Here is a 20,093-nt window from a genome sequence, read left to right on the forward strand (position 1 = left end):
GCATTTCCCATAGGACTTCACAGGGAATTTGTTTTTTCAAAAAATCTCAAAAAGGAAAGAATATGGTAACGAGAAAAATACAAGCAGAGATAACTGAGTAAAGTATGAAGTATGAACGAAATTTATAGCAAAAAGGGAAAAAAGCTAGTTTTAGGTGGCAAAAAATGTGTATGGGACAACTAATTGTGTGCTCGCTAAATTGAGCCCACAATTAACTTATAAACAGCACCGCTCACTTCACACTAGGTGGGATTTTTACAACAGCTGGATGGCCACCCACCAGAAAACCAGGTATACTTAATGAGTAGGTGGGTGTGGCCACATAAAACATAAGTTTAACACTTTATGTACACTTTTTGGAAACAAATCTTCCTCCAAGTATAATCATAATACCTGATGATCGATCATGTTTTAGGGTGGAAAAAACAATCACAGCACCCGGTCTTTATGTTTCCCTTTGACCCCAACTGGGGGTCCCCGGAACAGAAACCTTCATGACCAGAAATGCCCTATTTGGGCATGTCTGACTCTGACCTGGATTCCATATTTGGGCATGGCTGACTTGGAATTCCATATTTGGGCATGTCTGACCCGAAATTCCATATTTGGGCATGTCTGATCTCGAATTCCATATTTGGGCATGTCTGACCCGGAATTCCTTATTTGGGCATGTCTGACCCGGAATTCCTTATTTGGGCATGTCTGACTTGGAATATTTGGGCATGTCTGACCAACATTCCATATTTGGGCATGTCTGATCTCGAATTCCATATTTGGGCATGTCTGACCTGGAATTGACAATTCCATATTTGGGCATGTCTGACTCATCATGACCTCACTGTGATGACAAGACTCTTCCTTCAAGAGCCTCCGATTCCCACCAGAGTGAGTAAAGTATCCTCCATCCTCAGGTCTTCTAAGACCAACAACCCACAAACACCATAAGTCCATATTTGTGTAACGGTTTGAGCCACGTCAGAGTTTCATCACGCCCCAGAGTATAACTGATCTTCCCAGTTGATGCCCTGGCCCTATATTTGAGCACTGCAAGAAGTTCAGTCCTTCCCTGAACAAGGAGATCTGTTCCATGGGGTTCTGGCACGCCGCGAAACGGACGGCCGTCATTGGCGGCGGCACAATCGCCGCGCTATGTGGCCTGTCGAGGTTCTCGGCCGACAGGACCAGACGGGAGCGGGCGGAGCACGTGGCGGCCGCGGCGGAGCTCCCTGTGCCCTTCGCCGACAGGCTCCCGACGCGCCGGGAGCAGCTGGCCGCGCTGAGAGACACCCAGGTCTTCGACGTCCTGGTCGTGGGAGGCGGCGCCACGGGGGCGGGCTGCGCCCTGGACGCGGCCACGCGCGGCCTCAAGACGGCCATGGTGGAGAGGAGCGACTTCGCGTCGGGCACGAGCAGCCGCAGCACCAAGCTGATCCACGGCGGCGTGCGCTACCTGCAGAAGGCGCTCATGAAGCTGGACTACGAGCAGTACCTGATGGTGCGGGAGTCCCTGGTGGAGCGCGCCAACCTCCTGGAGAACGCCCCGCACCTCTCCACGCTGCTGCCCATCATGCTGCCCGTGTACACCTGGTGGCAGCTGCCATACTACTGGGCGGGCATCAAGATGTACGACCTGGTGGCCGGCTCGCGCTGCCTGAAGAGCAGCTACCTGCTCAGCAAGTCCAAGGCCTTAGAGGAGTTCCCCATGCTGCGGAAGAGCGGGCTGGCAGGCGCCATCGTCTACTACGACGGCCAGCACAACGACGCCCGCATGAACCTGGCCATCGCGCTCTCGGCCGCCCGGCACGGCGCCGCCGTGGCCAACTACACCGAGGTGCTGCGGCTGCTGAAGACCCCGGCCTGCCCGGAGACGGGCCGGGTGAGCGTGTGCGGCGCCCGCTGCCGCGACGTCCTCACGGGGGAGGAGTTCGACGTGAGGGCCCGCTGCGTGATCAACGCCACCGGGCCGTTCACCGACTCCCTGCGGAAGATGGACGAGCGGGCGCAGGCGGACATCTGCCAGCCCAGCGCCGGCGTCCACATCGTCATCCCCGGGTACTACAGCCCCAACGCCATGGGCCTGCTGGACCCGGCCACCAGCGACGGCCGCGTCATCTTCTTCCTGCCGTGGCAGGGCATGACCATCGCCGGCACCACCGACTCGCCCACCGCCGTCACCGACCGCCCGGCGCCGGCTGAGGACGACATCAACTTCATCCTGAGCGAGATCCGCAACTACCTGGGCCCCGACGTGGAGGTGCGGCGGGGGGACGTGATGGCGGCGTGGAGCGGCATCCGCCCGCTGGTCACCGACCCCAACTCCAAGGACACGCAGTCCATCTGCAGGAACCACGTGGTGGATGTCAGCGACACCGGCTTGGTCACAATCGCGGGCGGGAAGTGGACCACGTACCGCGCCATGGCCGAGGAGACCCTCGACGCCGCCGTCAAAGCTCACGGGCTGGCGGCCGGTCCCACCAGGACTCGGGGTCTGACGCTGGAGGGGGCGAAAGGCTGGACACCCACCCTCTACATACGGCTGGTCCAGGACTACGGCATGGACGACCAGGTGGCCCGGCACCTGGCGTCCACGTACGGGGGGAAGGCGTTCGACGTGGCCAAGCTGGGCGAGGTGACGGGGAAGCGGTGGCCCGTGGTGGGCCGGAGGCTGGTGCCCGAGTTCCCTTACATCGAGAGCGAGGTGCAGTATGCCATCGCGCAGGAGTACGCCTGCACTGCCATCGACGTCATCGCGCGCCGGACGCGCCTGGGCTTCCTGAACGTGCAGGCGGCCGAAGAGGCGTTGCCCCGCGTGGTGGACATCATGGCGAAGCACCTGTGCTGGGGCCGGGAGCGCAGGGCGGCCGAGATGGAGGCGGCCAAGGCCTTCCTGCACCAGGAGATGGGCCGCGACTGGCGCTCGGAGCAGCTGACCAAGGCCGAGATGAGCCTGGACCCCCGGGACGTGGTGAGGTACAGGAGCCGCTTCCGGAAGTTCGACAGGGACAACAAGGAGTTCATCACCACGGTGGACGTCCAGCGGGTGCTGCAGAGCATCGACGTCCAGATAGACGAGGACACGCTGCACGACATCCTCAACGACGTGGACCTCAGCAAGAACGGACAGGTGCGCTACGACGAGTTCCTGCAGCTGATGAGTGCCGTGAAGAAGGGCAAGGTGTCCGACAGCCGCCTGGCCTTCCTCCTGAAGAAGGCCGAGCAGAGCCTGGACCAGCGGGCGCCCGTCTCTGTGGACCGCAGCGGAGGCGGCGTCTAAACCTTGTTTTGTTTGTTTATGTCAGGTTGATCCCAATGGTCCCTTTTCCAAAGGGGTTGAACCGCTTTGGTTCTTTTTTTCCCGTCCCGTTTTGAACCAGTTCAGAGTATTTCCACTGAAAATAATTTGGTTCAGATAACTAGAAGTCGGTTCGGAACTGGAACCAATAAATGCTTGTTTTTTCTGGCCCTATACTGGGAACCAAATTGGGCATGTCACTTTGTGTCCGGTTCTGTGAAAAAAGTTTCCAAGAATCCAAAGTTGTTTTGGTAGAAAAGGGGCCAAAGTTCACTCCAGGGGACCGCCCAGGGGCCAAGCGATTTGAGGAACACTTAAAGCATTAGGCCCCATTTTAGATTTTTTTCTTCAAGCTCATAATGCAAATTAATTCTTTCCTTGTCCCTTTTATGCCCATATATGGAGATCCCTGATATCATTAAGCCCATATCTGGGAATGCCCGCACTATATGGACATATTGAGTCAGTCTCTGTTATTTCAGCGCCTTTAGGGCATCTTGCTTTTTTTAAGTTCTAGTTTAAAGTATGAAGGAACAGCGAGGTGCCAAAGTTTTCAAATTTATAAGTTAAATATATCTCTACATTTTCTCTATTTCTAAGTAGAAGGTCCAAGCATGTGTGTTATTAAAAGTTTCCAGTGAAAGTATGTTTTTGTGAGATACCAAAATATTCCATTGATTTCCATTATAATCTTCTGAACTTTTAAGGTGAAATATTTCTAACACTCCAAAACATTTCAAAGATTCATGTACACGTGTCCACAAAACACTATATTTTATTTATTATCATTACAAACTAATACATTGACCCTTGTAGAAAATAAGTTGTCCTTTAACTTTGTTTATGAAGCCTAAAAGACAAACATAAATTATATATACACCTTTTTTTTCCTTCTTTTTTTAAGGCAACAGCACAATTAAATCATTAATTAATCACAATCATTTGTATGACACTTAACTCTTATACTGCTTTGAACGTTCCTGTTCGCCCCAATCCTCCAGAGACCTCTGTGCCAATACGGCCGTTCGTTCGTTTGATGTTTTTTATGGATTATGATAAAAGACGTCCTTGCGCAACTTTTCAATGTATAATTGGTCGTCGGGTCGTTTTGAGGACAGCCGGAAACCGCGTCATAAAAAAAAAAGTAAACAGACTGTCCTGGCTCCGCCTGCCTCTGCTAGCCTTGAGGGATTATATTGTTTTTTGCATCGGACTGTTAGTAGAGACAGAGAGAGAGAGACACGTTGGTAAAAGCGATCATTTTGTCGGAAATCAGTTGTTTTATAGTATTAGTAGTATTGTAATTGTAGTAGGTAGTAATTAGTATTTAGCAGTACTAGAATATTGAGATGTATTAGGACAAGTAGTAGGCCCTGCTCAGCCTCAGCTTGTTTGTATCACTCCGCCGAAGAGCAAGCGACCATCCCCCTCCACCCCACGGCTCGGGGCTCCGGGGGCTGGGGTCGCACAACCAGCAGCAGCAGATCCACGGCAGTGGTGTCAGTTCAGAAAAAGCTAAGGTATGGCAACATGACTGGTGTCTTTCACGTGCGCCCTTGCACGCGTGAAAGACACCAGTCATGTTGCCATACCTTAGCAACAGGCACGATGAAAAGTACATTTTATTATTTCCCCTTGTAGCCAAGGTATGGCAGCTGCCATAGCTTGCCATACCCAATTGACGCCTCTGATCCACGGAAGGAAAGTTTCGACAACAAACTTTAGTTAGAATTAGGATTACAACCTACCCGCGTTGGTGACCAGCGCCCACGGTGGTCGTGATGATGATGATGATGATGATGATGAAGAAGAGAAAAAGATCCCTGCAGCCGTTGGCTTTGAAGAGAAACATTATTCCATTTCTTGGTGCCGTTGGTCGCGAAGAACCGGGTCAAAAAGTGGATCAAGAGCCTCCTGATATCCCGATATGGACTCGGAGACCCCCGCCGTCCCTGAGAGTGATACCCCCGCCCGTGTTGAATGGATCCCCGCACGGCACACTGGACACACATCTCCACCGCAGCAGAGACCACCAGACGTAGCCTACAGAGGCAGAGACTAACTGGACGATTTGGCCGACGAAGAATGGCTTCCGCGTAGAGACCCCTTGGAGAACAGAGGCCATGATTCTACTGTCGAAAGTGGTAAGACGTAAATCCAGTGATATTGTGGAAACCGATCCCGACGGAGCTCGACCCCCGTGTAGGATGGATCCCCCCGCCCGGGGGCTCACATCGCCGCAGCAGCAGAGACCCATGTACCGCCGCGAAAAGACGGACGAACTGGGCGATTTGGCCAATGAAGAATGGCTTCCGCGTAGAGACCCCTCGGAGAACAGAGGCCACGATTCTACTGTCCAAAGTAAGACTTCCAATCCAGTTCATGTATGTATTGTATAGTTGTATACTGTATATAGTTGTATACTGTGTGATAACAGAGCATCCGTGTGGAACTGGAAGCCTGGGATGGGGGGATGTTCAGTAACGGTTTTCCATTGCGACGTGTTGCCACTCCGACATTGGGATCCGGTCTAGAGCCCGCCTACTGCATCCGGCTATTTACACGTACACATACATGCAAGAAATGTTTCCGTATCCGGACCGGATCAGTAACTTGATCCAAGCAGTTAGGATCCACGTGCTTGGTTTGTTTTTGTCGCTACTCAGGACACACGTGGAGTTCCTATCACGCGCGTGCACGTACCGCGTGTAGTGTACGTGCACTGCACAGCCTACTAGGATTATTTGATGGGAATTTAGGATTTATTGGCTTAGTTTGTGTGTGCGTGCGTACGATGCGTGTGTGTGAGAGAGAGGGAGAGGTTTCTTTTTATCGTCATCATCATCATCATCATCATCATCATCAGTAGCTGATGATGTAGCTTTTCAGTTCAATTCAAAGGAGCTTTATTGGCATGAGAAAACATACGTTTACATTGCCAAAGCAAGTGTTACAAATAAAAACTGTTGAAAATGGGGAACATATAGTTGGAGGGAGTACAGCTTTGTGTAAACAGAGCTATGTTGCATTGTGACATTTTATATAGGTATACAGGGTATAAAGGGAATTTCACTGTGACAGTAAATGCATGGTAACTATTTACTATAACTGCATTTTATGTTATATATGAACTTATTGTAAGTCATTTGCTAAATGTCAAAATTGTAAATTGATTTGTTTAGATATAAACTATTTGATATTTTCCTGGCTATGATTTTAGATGATGAGTCGACGATGATGATGAGCCTACTTCTTCATTTCCACATCGTGGTCGTCCAAGGACAAGGATAGGTAAAGAAAAAACAAACTTTTTTCTGTAAATCAGACTTAGCACCATGCACATGCTCACATAGACATCAAAGGGGGCTTGAGCCCCTGCCCTTTTATCCATCTGTAAAAAGTGCCCTCTCCAGACCATGAATGCTGTTTTTACATAATTACTATATATATATATATATATATATATATATATATATATATATATATATATTTGTGTGGTAAGCAGGAAGTGCATAGAATGTTAGAGAGGCAGGGGTTGACATTTCTAAAACGGCCTTTTGATGAAAATAGTAGGCCCCCAACCTCCACGCATTCTGCTGTGACGCGTTGTGAGCTTGAAGGTGTACTATTTTTCATGTATTTTATAGTAATTATGTATTTGTATAATTTACAGATCGACCATGGGCTCGTGTACGAGTTCAGCAGACCCGGTGGAGCCCTTCCGGAGGAGCCTGGCTGGAGTGAAACAGAATGGAGAATGGCCCTGTGCAGGCTGAATGACACACACGCACGCACGCACGCACGCACACACACATATACACTCTGTAGACATGTAGTGTCACAGTGAGATAAAGAGAACCCTGAAAGCTGAAGCAGGATTCAGGCTGAAGCTCATGTCACTGTGTCAATGTTCTGCACTGCTCTTACTACTGCTCTTACTTCTCTTACACACTAAAAGTGTGTAAAAAGACACTTTTTCTTGTTTTTATTTTTTTGAATTTGTTTGTAAACAACCACTGATCATAGGTGTGATGTTACTGAAGCCAACAATAAAAGGCTAAAGAGAGATTTCTGCCTGAAAATGTATTCTTCACAAAAATGCATTTTTCTCAGCTTTATGTTCTCAAAGAGCTGTTTTTAGGCCACATTCTGCAGCTTCTAGCTAATGAACAGAACAAGATAAAAACTCGAAATCTTTTTCTGTTGCAAAGTAGACATTCTATTCTTCGTTGCCATATAATTGTTGTCTTTATAGTCGAAACCAAATTTCTCCAGTAGGCCTTCAAAGATGAGCGACAATTCTCAATTTAGCTGGCAGTGGATTGAGCTTTTTGTTCAAATCTGTGGCAGTAAAAGAGTTAATCATCAACTGGAATATCATGATCATAGCAGCCTGGACATCCAAGTCCGTGGTCATCCTTGATGTGGTATGGTAGAAGGTTGTCCCTGTGCAGTGCCAATTCACTAGTTTGCAAATCCCGCCCCATTCTGCCCTGTTACTAGGCTGGGACATTAACCCTGGGCAGGCTGGGACATTAACCCTGGGCAGATTGTTTTTATAGTGGCAGTGAATGGGATTTTTTATTTTTTCATAGCCTCATTACAGCTATATAAAGTACCAAAGGAAAAACATCTAGGTGATATTAATAAAAAGGGAAGACAAAGGTACAGTAGTTACATTGCTAAACAGGGGGTTTCCCCGAAAATATATGTTTTAATTTGTTTAATCCCAGTGGGACAGAATCACTATTGCAGATTCTTTTATAGTGGAAGTGGATGGGATTTTTTTTTCCTTCATAGCCTCATTACAGCTATATAAAGTACCAAAAAAAACACATCTACGTGATATTAATAAAAAGGGAAGAAAAAGGTACAGTAATTACATAGCAAAACAGTAATTTTCCCCCGAAAATATATGTTTTAATTAGTTTAATCCTCTGGATCAGAGAGAGAATAGAAATCGCGCATTGCATCTTGGGTAGGAAGAGAAGAACTATAATCTGTTCTCCTCCAACATCTCCTCACATAATAGGCTGGCTTTTCGTAATTCTGCCCATTTAAAATATATGTACCCAAACGTAACAAGTTAGACCATTGATAAGGTCCATGTGAACTAGTCTGTTGAAGCTTATTCATTACAATGATCGCAAACGCTATGGTCGCGAGCGGCCTGGCCGTGCTCCGCAGTGCGGACAGCCGGTGAAAGACGGCTCCCACTTTCTCCGACTGCAGAACTCCACCCCCGCTTGCAAAAAGTGAATGTATTTTTCTGGTTGGCCAGTCAGGGAGTCTCATGGACCAATCAGAAGGCTGACAAACGGTGAATTCACCCTTTGTCAGCCTTTGGTTGGTCCCTGACTGACCAACCAGCAGGCTCTTTCTGCCTTGTCCCGCCCTGGTTCCGCCTTTTTATGTTGAATTAGCTAAAACATCAATTTTGGAGGAATAAAAACATTTAAAAACATGCCCTGTCACTATACTGCACCTGAGAGGCTCCTTTTTACTGAAAAGAATATTAAAATGAGAATTGAATACATAGAATAACATTACGAAGCAACATAATTACAATGGTAGTGGATTGAGAGAAAGGACTTTTGTCCCACCAAGACACAGCAACCAATGGGTGCGAAGAGGGGCGGTACAACAGGCAGGACTTGACAAAGCGTTAATTGGTCACTCGTCAATATGTTCATACCCACACACTCGTCCGTGGCAAATTCTAGATGTTTGTTTTTACACACCATTATAATGTTCTTATTTTGATCATAAGAGCCATTTTACTAATGTCAGGGTTTCACTTTGTTTTGCGGTTTCAACTGCCTGGAAACGCTGTTTCCGTCTAAAAGGAAGGCACATCTGACATTTTATTTTCCCGATTTTCGCAGCTGTCGCACTGAGTCCCTTGCTCTCTCTCTCTCTTTCCTCTCTCTCTCCCTGGCCTACGGCTTTCGGATTTCCAAAACGCAACGAAAACACGCAGTGCAGTGTGCAACCACCTTTAGTCTGTGGCACTATTAACTCATTGAGTTATTACAGTAGTCCCAGGCTGCCACAGCCCGAGTTTCCCGAGTTGGCAGCCACTTTTCAAAGAATCTTTTTTATAAAAAAAAGTCCAAAAATGCATAAAATGTATTAGGCATGATCGCAATCGCGAAATTGCATGTTTAGCCCCATAACAAACACATCTTTCAAAATGGCAAAATGTTTGTTTTGTCTGACTTTGAAGGCTTCTATCTCATGAATGCCTGAACGGATTTTTAGGAACGTGGCATCCTGGTACTTGGCGGCCATCTTGAAAAGGGCAATCAATGAGCTAAGACCCTTTAAGGCTCTGCAGAAACTAGCATTGACAGACCGGTTCACTGGTCATCCTTGGTGTAATACGGCAGAACCCTGTCGCCGTGCTGCGCCGCTTGGTGACACGCGTGCTTATAGAAACACGACAGCTGCTTGAACCTCTTCCCGCACACGCAGCACCTGTAGGGCGTCTCGCCGGTGTGCGTGCGCATGTGCACCTTCAGGTTGCCCTTCTCCACGAAGCCTTTGCCACAGTACGCGCAACTGTGGGGCTTCTCCCCGGTGTGACTCTTGACGTGGCGCGCCAGCGTGGCGCGCAGCCGAAAGGTCTTCCCGCAGAAGCTGCAGCCGTGCGGCCGCTCTCCCGTGTGTATCTTCATGTGCTGCTTCAGGTTGCCGCCGAGCGTGAACGCCTGGTTGCAGACGTCGCAGCGGAAGGTGCGCCCGGCGTCGCCGCCGCCGTGCGCCGCGCCCATGTGCTTCACCAGCGCCTCGCGGTTCGAGAAGCCTTTGCCGCACACGGAGCAGTCCAACGCCTTCTGACCGTGTGTCCGGACGTGTCGCTCCAGGTCCATGACGTCCTCAAAGTGTTTCCCACAGAAGTCACAGTTCTGGTGGGTCTGGAGGTGAAGGTCTGGGCCCTCCATGGTCTGGTGGGTCTGGAGGTGAAGGTCTAAGCTCTCCATGGTCTGGTGGGTCTGGAGGTGAAGGTCTAAGCTCTCCATGGTCTGGTGGGTCTGGAGGTGAAGGTCTGGGCCCTCCATGGTCTGGTGGGTCTGGAGGTGAAGGTCTAAGCTCTCCATGGTCTGGTGGGTCTGGAGGTGAAGGTCTAAGCTCTCCATGGTCTGGTGGGTCTGGAGGTGAAGGTCTGGGCCCTCCATGGTCTGGTGGGTCTGGAGGTGAAGGTCTGGGCTCTCCATGGTCAGGTGGGTCTGGAGGTGAACGTCTAAGCTCTCCATGGGCTCCAGGTGTTTCCCACACACACCGCACTCGCTGGCATGAACCTGAGTTGTCCAAACAAACAAACATCAAATCACTGTTAAATGTGTTGACCAAAAAAAAAAGGTTTGTCGAGTTTATCTTATTTCAGTGACAAAAATAAAAACAAAAACTTAAGACTACATTATATTGACAATTTGGTCAGCAAATAAAAACTAGAATAAAATGTTATGGAGGGACTATAGCGGAGTAGTGATCCAGTAGAACTAAGACATTTCATGTTTGGTTGTGCTCGGGTTTTGTGCTCTGAAAATAGCAGATATACAAGCTATAGATATAGTTAATATTAGCTAAAATTAAACATTTCGCTGTAGGCTACTTTGTGCATCACCGCAGGCCTATCTAACATAGTGAGTAGTGTAATGTTACCAGATACACATGTTAGAATTTAACACTCATCGACATAATGAAGCTATCCTCTCCATATGATCCTCTCTTTTCAACGCGTCTAAATTAAAAATGCTCAGTCTTGTCAAACATTCCCTGTTGGATCACAACCAGGTAAAACATCTTCGCGACAATGGATATAAAACTATAACTTGCACAGTATAGGACAACTTAAGGGCTATTCACACAGAGCACTATAAAATCACTATAACTATAAAAAATATAGTTTTAAAATCGTTCTAAGCCAAGCGGATGGCAGTGTTCACACCGACTATAAAATGAAAGATATATAGTTATCGTGCCCAGTGGGAATGGTGCTTTAGACAGTCAATTATTGTTCATTAGTATTATTTTCTCTCATACTGTGCAAGTGGGGCTGTGTACTTGAGAACTTGTATTTTGTATTCACCCCTGAGGTATATAAATAATTATATTCAGGGCAGGACATTACGGCTTGTCCTGTTGTCCGGGACAACTAATAATCATTTAAGGACAAGTTCATCTTTCTGTGACGCTCCTAGCAGCTTTGTGCTGTATGCAGACTATGGAGGGAGCCAAGTTCCCACTAAGCACGCCGTCTAAAAGTGGTCTAATAGTGGTATAGATTTGAAAGTTTTTTTGTCGTCTAAACTTAGACTAGACGACTAATAGACGTCTAATAGTCGTCTAAATATAGACGGTCTGCATTTAGATGACTATTAGATGTCTATTAGTCGTCTAGTTTAAGTTTAGACAACAAAAAAACTTTCAAATCTATACCACTATTAGACCACTTTTAGACGGTGTGCTTAGTGGGTTGGGTCTTATTTATTTGTCAAATAAAAATAAAACGGTAAAAGAAATTACTGTGAAATGGCAAAAAAAATCCGGACAAGTGACTTTTGTGCCTGGACAAGTGAATGGGAAATGTACTTTTCCAAAGGAACAAGTGCCTCAAAATGTTAATGTCAAGCCCTGAATATTGCATATTGATATATTTCTAAGTATTTATTGAAGTAATACATTCTGGTATTGTGCGATCCCTACCTGAACATGTCTCATGAATGTCCCTTTCTTCAGGAACGACGCCCCGCAAACTCTGCAGCGAGTCGACGCCGGCGAAACGAGACCCAACGTCGCCACGTGTTCTTCCTCCGGCGAGCGGGCGGGGCTCTCCGGCGCCGCACCGAGAGGCGGGCCTTGCGTCTTGGCCTTTCTCCTCTTCCTCGACGGATATCCGCAAGGCGGACTTTCGTCTGCACTTCGGGAGTAATCCTCGCTATACTCGGTGTCTTCAGAAGGTTGTGGGGACGCCTGCTGGAGGTCTGAGGAGGGTTGAGATGTTCCACAAACCTGGGGTTGGGAAACATCATGACAATCCTGAGTGACATAATTACATTTAACTCTGCAGATCTAGGAAAAAGCATCAGTGCCGGTGATTAATTATCGCTGTAGCCAGTGCCAGGGTTTTTCAGTGTCTTAACTTATTTCCGAGGCTCCATGAATGCACCACTGGTCAAAATGTATTCGGATTACTTCCGGTCATATTTTCTTTCACCCACAACAGAACAATTACAACCGCGGCCATCCATGCTTTTGTTACGGTCGGTCGAGAAGGGCTTGTTTTAATCAAGAACGTGATCTTCTGGAGATGGATTATGAGATGCATCCGTTTTTATGAATTTCATAACATTGACCTGGATGCAAAACCGGATTTCCTAATTCCTAATTATGCATCTCCCGATGCATTATGGGAATTTAAGTTTTTGCATCAGTCGGGGGCACAGATATAAAAAGCTAGATACCTCCTCCGCCGCTGCAGTTCATTAGCGCGACTGGTCAAACACCTCTGGCGGAAGTGCATAACTGTGGAACTGCGGAAGGCACTCTGCCCCCTCCAATGGGAAAGAGGGAGTCCTGCCAGTCCTGCATCTGATTGGACTACCGAGCTTCCCATTCTGTGACGCACAAGGAAGCGTCCTTCAGAATTCCCAAGAGCCCCGCCTCAGAATTCTGGAGGCTTGCATAGAGTTATTGGGAGGCTTGCCAGGAGTCTTGGACCAGCACCCCCCAGCCGGAAGAGGCGTCTACCTTTCTATGTCTGTGGTCGGGGGTGCCGCAGAACGCACGTTACGATTTAAAAAAGGGGGGGGGGGGGGGAGTGGGCAGATCTACAAGCTCACAGCGCGCCACTCGGTGCCACGCTGTGAGCTTGCATATCTGCTATTTTTCAATAGTTAAAGCACAGTCTAAATGGGTTAAACCCCCTCCCCCTATAAAGAACATTCATGGGGGGGCCGCACTCCCCGCAGTGAATGCTTGTACCCAAGGGCCCAGAATTTGGTGAGACACCCCTGCACACACCTGTAAATCTGTATCACATTCCAGTTTGATCTCTCTGTGATCCATTATCTGTGGCTGATCTTCATCACACTGAGGCTGATCATCATCATCATCACACAGGTTGTTCATCCAGGCCGCTGATTGGACAAGAAGAAGAAACAAATAAAATAAGAATCAAACAGTATCCACACTTCCACAGAAAACCTTTTTTTATTTGTTTTTATTATAACAAGACTTGTGACTCTATAATAAAACTACATTGTATCCATCCACAAAACAACAACTTCCCTCCAGTCCATATTCTTTTCAAACATAATTGCGTCTAATAATTACTAAGCATTCTGGTGTGAATGAATGTCAAACAGTGGCGTCAGTTCAGCAAAAGCTAGGGTATGGCAAATAGGCATTACATTTTGGATAACACGGTTCTAGTGTGAAAATAGCAGATCTACATGCTCACAAGCGTTGTGAGCATGTAGATCGGCTATTTTCACAATGTCTGTAAAATATATATATATTTACTTTTGTCAGTTTTTTACACAGGTTTCTACGGTTTCTTGGGCTGGATATGGCAGCCTGGAATGGTTTTTCAAGTGCAGCTAAACTTAGCATGTTTGTAAACGTGCCACAATTAACAATAATGCATTGCACCTGTGCAGCTGACCTGCGGAACCTGGGAATATACAGTACCATCTTGTCAAGCTGGAGAGAATACAAGTGTGGAGAATATAATTATAATACCTTGTTAAAGTGACCATTTTGTTACATTTTGCATTTGTAGTTATTTTACTGTAATTTAACAACATAATAAACCAGCACTGATAGCCAAAGAGACATTCATGGATTTATATTTAAAAAAGTAACTTTTATTTTCCCCCCTGTACCCAGTGTATGGCAGCTGCATACCCCTGCCATACCCAATTGACGCCCCTGATGTCAAACTAACACCAACCTCGAGTAAATGTACTTTACCTGAAATGAAGTGCCATTTCTTTATTTTCTAGAAGATAGTCAGTGTGCCATGTCATTGTCAACATATATTTTAATGACACCCCAACAAAAATTCTGACATATTTTGATTGTCAGGACATTGTTATAATGATCATTAGACTCAGAGCAATAACCCACCTATCTCCCAGATTCCCTCCCCATGTCAAAGTTCAGAATTTTAATGAATGTAGATTAGAATTATGTGCAGGAATGTAATTAGCTGCAAATTAGGTGACTTCATTTATGCGTTTAAAACAATTTGATTTTAAAATAAAAATCCTCTCTCACACTTCTGCCAGTGTGCCAGTGATCACCCTCCCCTGTGCCAATGTGTTGGCACCCATGCCTAAGGTTGCCTAGCCCTGCCTGGAATAGATTCACTAGAACAGGGGTCTTCAACGTTTTCAGGCCAGGGACCCCTTAGCCGAGAGAGAGAGATGAAGCAGGGACCCCCACTGAATATTGAATAGGTCTAAATGTGTGATGCAGATTTTAATCGATTTCATAGATAGATTCATAGACTTGTTTGACAGCATTGTCATCAGTCTACGTTGGATTTGTGTTTTTTGTTAACTTGACCTTTTACTCCAAAGCCTACTTGGTCTGCTCTTTTTGAGCTCTACACCAAACCTACACACAGTGGCTGTTGAGAGCTTGTAGATCTGCTATTTTTGCCTAATGTTCTCCTCAGAATAGGGATGCGAGGGTTCAAGTTGTTAATTTAAAAGAATGATCCTATCACAAAGATTGGCGGCCCCCTTGTAGTAACTCTGAGGACCCCCCAGGAGTCCCGGACCCCCTGTTGAAGACCTCCGCACTAGAAGTACCTGCGCAGTCCGACTCGCCGACGACATCTTGCGGCCAAGACTGATATCGCAGGTTCAATCAATGTAAACAACGGAGGACAAGCACCTCATTCATATAAACTCCCATACTATGGTGTCGCTAGCCGAAAGTTGAGCTCATATAGATCAGTTCCGATCGGCCAGCGACACCAACTCTCCACATTATATAACATAGTTAACTGGTATCATCATGTACTGACCTGATAAAGGACTTATTGGCATCTCGGTGTGTTTGTGTCGCAGCTCGTGGATCTCCTGCTGGTACTGCGCGATGGTTCTGCCGAACACCGCCAAGATCTCCTCTGCTGCCGCGCACAGGCGCTCATTGACCAGCACTCTCAACGTCTCTATCTCTCCCATGTCTGGTGGGTTGTTAAAGTTTGCTTTGTATTGTTTTAAACCACAACACAGCGTGTAAAAGACCACCTAGAAGTCACACTGAAACTGGCGACCCGTTGAATTCTGTGTCTTCTTTGTTGTTGGAATGGAGAGTCCCCAACCCCCAGATGGGCAACTATCGCCACCAACCGGACTGGAGGGTATCAACGGGTGAAACCGTTTCAAACTTTACGACAGACGGCTCTCTGCGCCCAGGTTGATTGACTGACTGACTGACTGACTGACTGACTGACTGACTGACTGACTGACAGTGGCATAAAGAGTAGGCTACTTATATTCTTTACTTAAGTAAAAGTACCAATACTGCAATGTAGATGTAGGCCTACTACTCTGTTACAAGTAGAAGTCCGGTATTCAATATTTACTTGAGTAAAAGTACAAAAGTATTGGTATCAAAATGTACTAAAAGTACCAAATGTAAAAGTAGGCCTCATTGTGCAGAATGTCCCATTTCAAGTTATGAAATGTATGAAAATCTTTTGAAAATAGCAGATCTACAAGAGTTCAGTTCCCTGTGCTTCTTGTTAGTTCAAAGTTGCTGTCACCATGTATGTGCTGTGGTCCTTGTCAGTTCTAGTGTTCGTTTGGTTGACTACATTATTCTCCACTGACAAAAGTCAAATAAAAACTATGCCATGATGACCAAAAGTGCTGACAATTTTGTCAACAAATAAAAACTAGACAAAAATGCCTTTGGGGAAGGGACTAGTGGAGATAATACAGTATCTGGCTTAAAGACCTGTTCGCAATTTGGTGTTAGGGGAGTTTCTCACCTGAACTGAGTCAGTGGCCATAGTGCCACGAATGGCGCAATGGCCAAATTAAATATGGCTGCCATCGGCTATGATGAAAATCCAACTTTTCTGTTTCTGGTTGTATATGCACATGTAATACCTCTAGTTGGACTAATTGTGGTGTGGGGAATTCATTTCTGATATTGTTTTGACCATTTTGGGTGATTTGGACCTCAAAAGGTCATGGTTAAGGTCATTTTGCTATTCCGAAGACTGTGGGCCATAACTTGGCCATTGTTTGGAGTAAAAACAGGTGCAGTAGGTCTAAATCAACTGATGCTGACATGTATAATTCATTTCTGACATTGTTTTGACCATTAAGTAGTCCCCCCAGGAATCCGCGGAGAAAAATTCTTAATTCCGCGGAGAACAATCCTGATTCTGCGGAATTCTGTGGTGAACAATTCTTGATTCCGCGGACATTAAAAAACAACCTAAAATGACCAGTTATCAAGCTAAAAATTATATAGTTCTAATAATCAAGTAAAACCCTTCATGAAATAGCTACAATTAATTTTAATTAGTATTAGAATAATCAAATAATCATTTTTGAGAATATAAATCTAATATTAAATCTATTCTTTTTTTTAATTGTTATTGTTTTTAATAATTACTTTCTGTTGCAAAGACTAAATTGTCATGCAAACCCTGCCCATAGTAACCACATGAGTATGGGTGTAATATTTATTTATTCTCTTCTGCATTAGCATTGGTATTGCCAGGACCATAGACATAGAGGAACTATAGTTCAGGACACAGTTTCTGTCAGGAACGAATGTGGGACCGGACCAATACAGCGTCAGTGCAAGCAGGAGGGAAGCTAAGCTGTTCCCCAGGCTCTGTATGAGGTGTCCACTGGCCAGACCATGTACACATCGTTTTATAATAGTAGTAATGACTACTCCCGCCGCTCTGCTGCCACTCGCGACCGTTATTCTACGGACGTCAGAAAAGTCCGCGAATGGCCGAGAAATCCGCGGGTGGGCCATGTATAGCATGCGTGAGTGCGTCTTTCTCACCATGTGAGGCTGTGAGCCAATATAAACAGTCAGACGATGTGCCTAGTTCCTAGTCCATTAAAAATCAGCACCATCCGCTCTGGTATCGTCACCACACACACGAGTCACAGCACATGAATGCATGCCACGGCAAACAAAGCCATTTCCGTTTCCGTATCCGGCACGAGGACCGGCTAGGCTGTGAGTCTTGTCCGTCTATATCACCGCGACATCTAGCGGCCGTGATGAAAACTACATGTAAAATGTAATATTCTGCTCCTAGTCTTGTCCTATTCTGCGGACTACTATGATATCCGCGGGAGGCTCTGATATCCGCGGAGGGCTTCGATTTCCGCGAAAAATTCCGTGATCGCGGAATCGCGGATTCCTGGGGGGACTAATTAAGGATCATCTTGTCTTTGAAATATCAATGTCAATGCCATTTTTCAAAAACGATTTTGTTCATTACTTGCACTTTTATAGTATTTTTTGTAAGTTTGTTACTATTTTATAGTAAGTTTGTTTTGTTTATAACAAAATACATACTAGTGAGAAATACAACAAGTAAACATCCACATTTAACTTTAAAGGGGGGGTTTTAAATGGGTGTTTAAATGAGCAAATAAGACTATTTACGAATAAAAGTGACAAATAAAATTACAGGTACACAAAAAAATCACACACAAAATTAAATAACAATTTCCCTCAAAGTGCACCATATGGTGATTGTGTGCATGCAAGTTAGTATGAGGTGTTTTTACAGGATGGATTTGTCATTGTTCCATGGCAAAATATGATGCACAGAACTCCATCAGTGTCGAGTGTCTTGCTTCAGACATGGCAGGAGTGTACTAAAGTCAAAGTGCTCCTTCCATCCATCAGAGCTTGACATTGACTTTTTGAGGCAGTTGTCCTTTGGACAAGTATATTTCCCATTCACTTGTCCGGGGACAAAAGTCACTTGTCCGGATAAAAATGTCATACATTGAAATGATAACAAATGGACGGCTAATGACCCCCCTTGCTCCCTCAACAGGACAAGCCTTTATGTCATGCCCTATTCCATGTTCCATTGGTTCTAGTCTTTCCTCAGGTTCCTTGGCTGTTGCAAGCAGGTGGCAAGAAATGCGCTAGAAAGGTGCCTTGTTGGTCTCAGCAGTTGTACTTCTCTGCTACCAATACTGTGTCTTGTTCTGTCAAGGTCTTTGCCTCTCCAACGTTTGTTAGATATTGTACTCGGTCAGAAGCCATAACTACATGTTTAATCCTCACCTGGCCCATGCAGTCATCTCCTGTCTCCAAGGCATATGTGCCTTGATCACTGTCTTGGCTAGTGGTGCTCCATGATGAGACTGCTTGATGCAGTGGAAGTGAGTCTCACCAGTGCCATACTGCTGCCAGATCTCCTTCATCCCCAGTGCTTGGAAATATGGGGTGTAGTATAGCAGTAATGTGAAGGAGACAACAACTCTCTGGGGTCTGCTCATAGTTCCGACATCCCATTATTCTGACCATTAGGTTAGTGAAGGTTAGGGATAGGCTTAGTTATAATGGAGGCTGTACATGCACCAGGTGTCAGCCTCCTCAATCCTGTGTCTGGGATCTCTTCTCCACTAGCGACATCATCAACAGAGACAACAGAGCTGATAATGGTAAATGGACTGCATTTACAGTATATAGCGCTCTTCTCCAAAGCGCTGTACAATGTATTTCACATTCGCCCATTAACACACACATTCACACATACATTCACACCATGAAACCATGCAAGGTGCTCATCGGGAGCAGTTAGGGGTTCAGTGTCTTGCTTAAGGACACTTCGACAAATAAGCAGGAGGAGCCAGAAATCAACCCTGGAACCTTCAGATTCCAAGACAGCCGTTCTACCTACTGAGCCACTGTCGCCCAAGAATTGTAGCATTGCCACAAGCTTGATTGGACACCATATTCCGAACACACAGCTGGAGAGCTGTTTGTTCTCCTCAGACACCCAGAATTTGTAAAGTTGATGAGGGATGGGTGCGTCTGTCAACTGTTATCTCTGATGATGATGATGAGTGGCTCCCTGCAAAAGGGGCTGGAGGTGAAGAGATCCCAAAGATTGAACTAGATTGAGGAGGCTGTCACCAAGCTGCTGGTACATGTGGAGTCAACTGGCCCTATTATAACTAATTATGGATAGGCCATAACCCTAACCTAATGGAAGGAATAATGGGTCGCCAGGATTATGAGTGGACCCCAGAGAGTTGTCGTAGTGATACTTCCAAGCACTGGGGATTAAGTAGATCTGGTAGCAGTATGGCACTAGGTGTGCAGCGGCACATGCTTCTACAGCATCAAGCAGTCTCTCATCTTGGAGCACCACTAGCCAAGACAGTGATCAGGGGACATATGCCTTGGAAACTGGAGATGACTGCATGGGCCAGGTGGGGACTAAGCATGCAGCTATGGCTTCTGACCGAATACAATATCTAACAAACTTTGGAGAGGCAAAGACCTTGACAGAACAAGACACAGCATTGGTAGCAGAGAAGTACAACTGCTGAGACCAACACGGCACCTTTCTAGTGCATGTCTTGCCACCTGCTTGCAACAGCCAAGGAACCTGAGGAAAGACTAGAACCAATGGAACATGGATGGATGCAAGGAACACTTCGACTCTCGAGGATATGGCTGCCTTGCTGATGGATATCGGTGCATCATATTTTGCCATGAAACAATGGCAAATACATCCTGTAAAAACACATCATACTAACTTGGATGCACACAA

General features: G+C 46.2%; 1 protein-coding gene across 1 annotated transcript; it reads left to right on the top strand.

The window, feature by feature from the left end:
* Positions 1 to 1,087: 1,087 nt before the first annotated feature.
* LOC308292844 (glycerol-3-phosphate dehydrogenase, mitochondrial-like) lies at positions 1,088 to 3,274 on the top strand (the record flags this gene model as incomplete). Its single annotated transcript, XM_080735268.1, has 1 exon — positions 1,088 to 3,274. One exon carries the CDS (start codon positions 1,088 to 1,090, stop codon positions 3,272 to 3,274), a length of 2,187 nt encoding a protein of 728 aa, XP_080591394.1.
* Positions 3,275 to 20,093: the final 16,819 nt, after the last annotated feature.

The sequence above is a fragment of the Nannobrachium achirus genome (genome assembly GCF_963921795.1).
Source record: "Nannobrachium achirus genome assembly, chromosome: 10".
NCBI lineage: Eukaryota > Metazoa > Chordata > Actinopteri > Myctophiformes > Myctophidae > Nannobrachium > Nannobrachium achirus.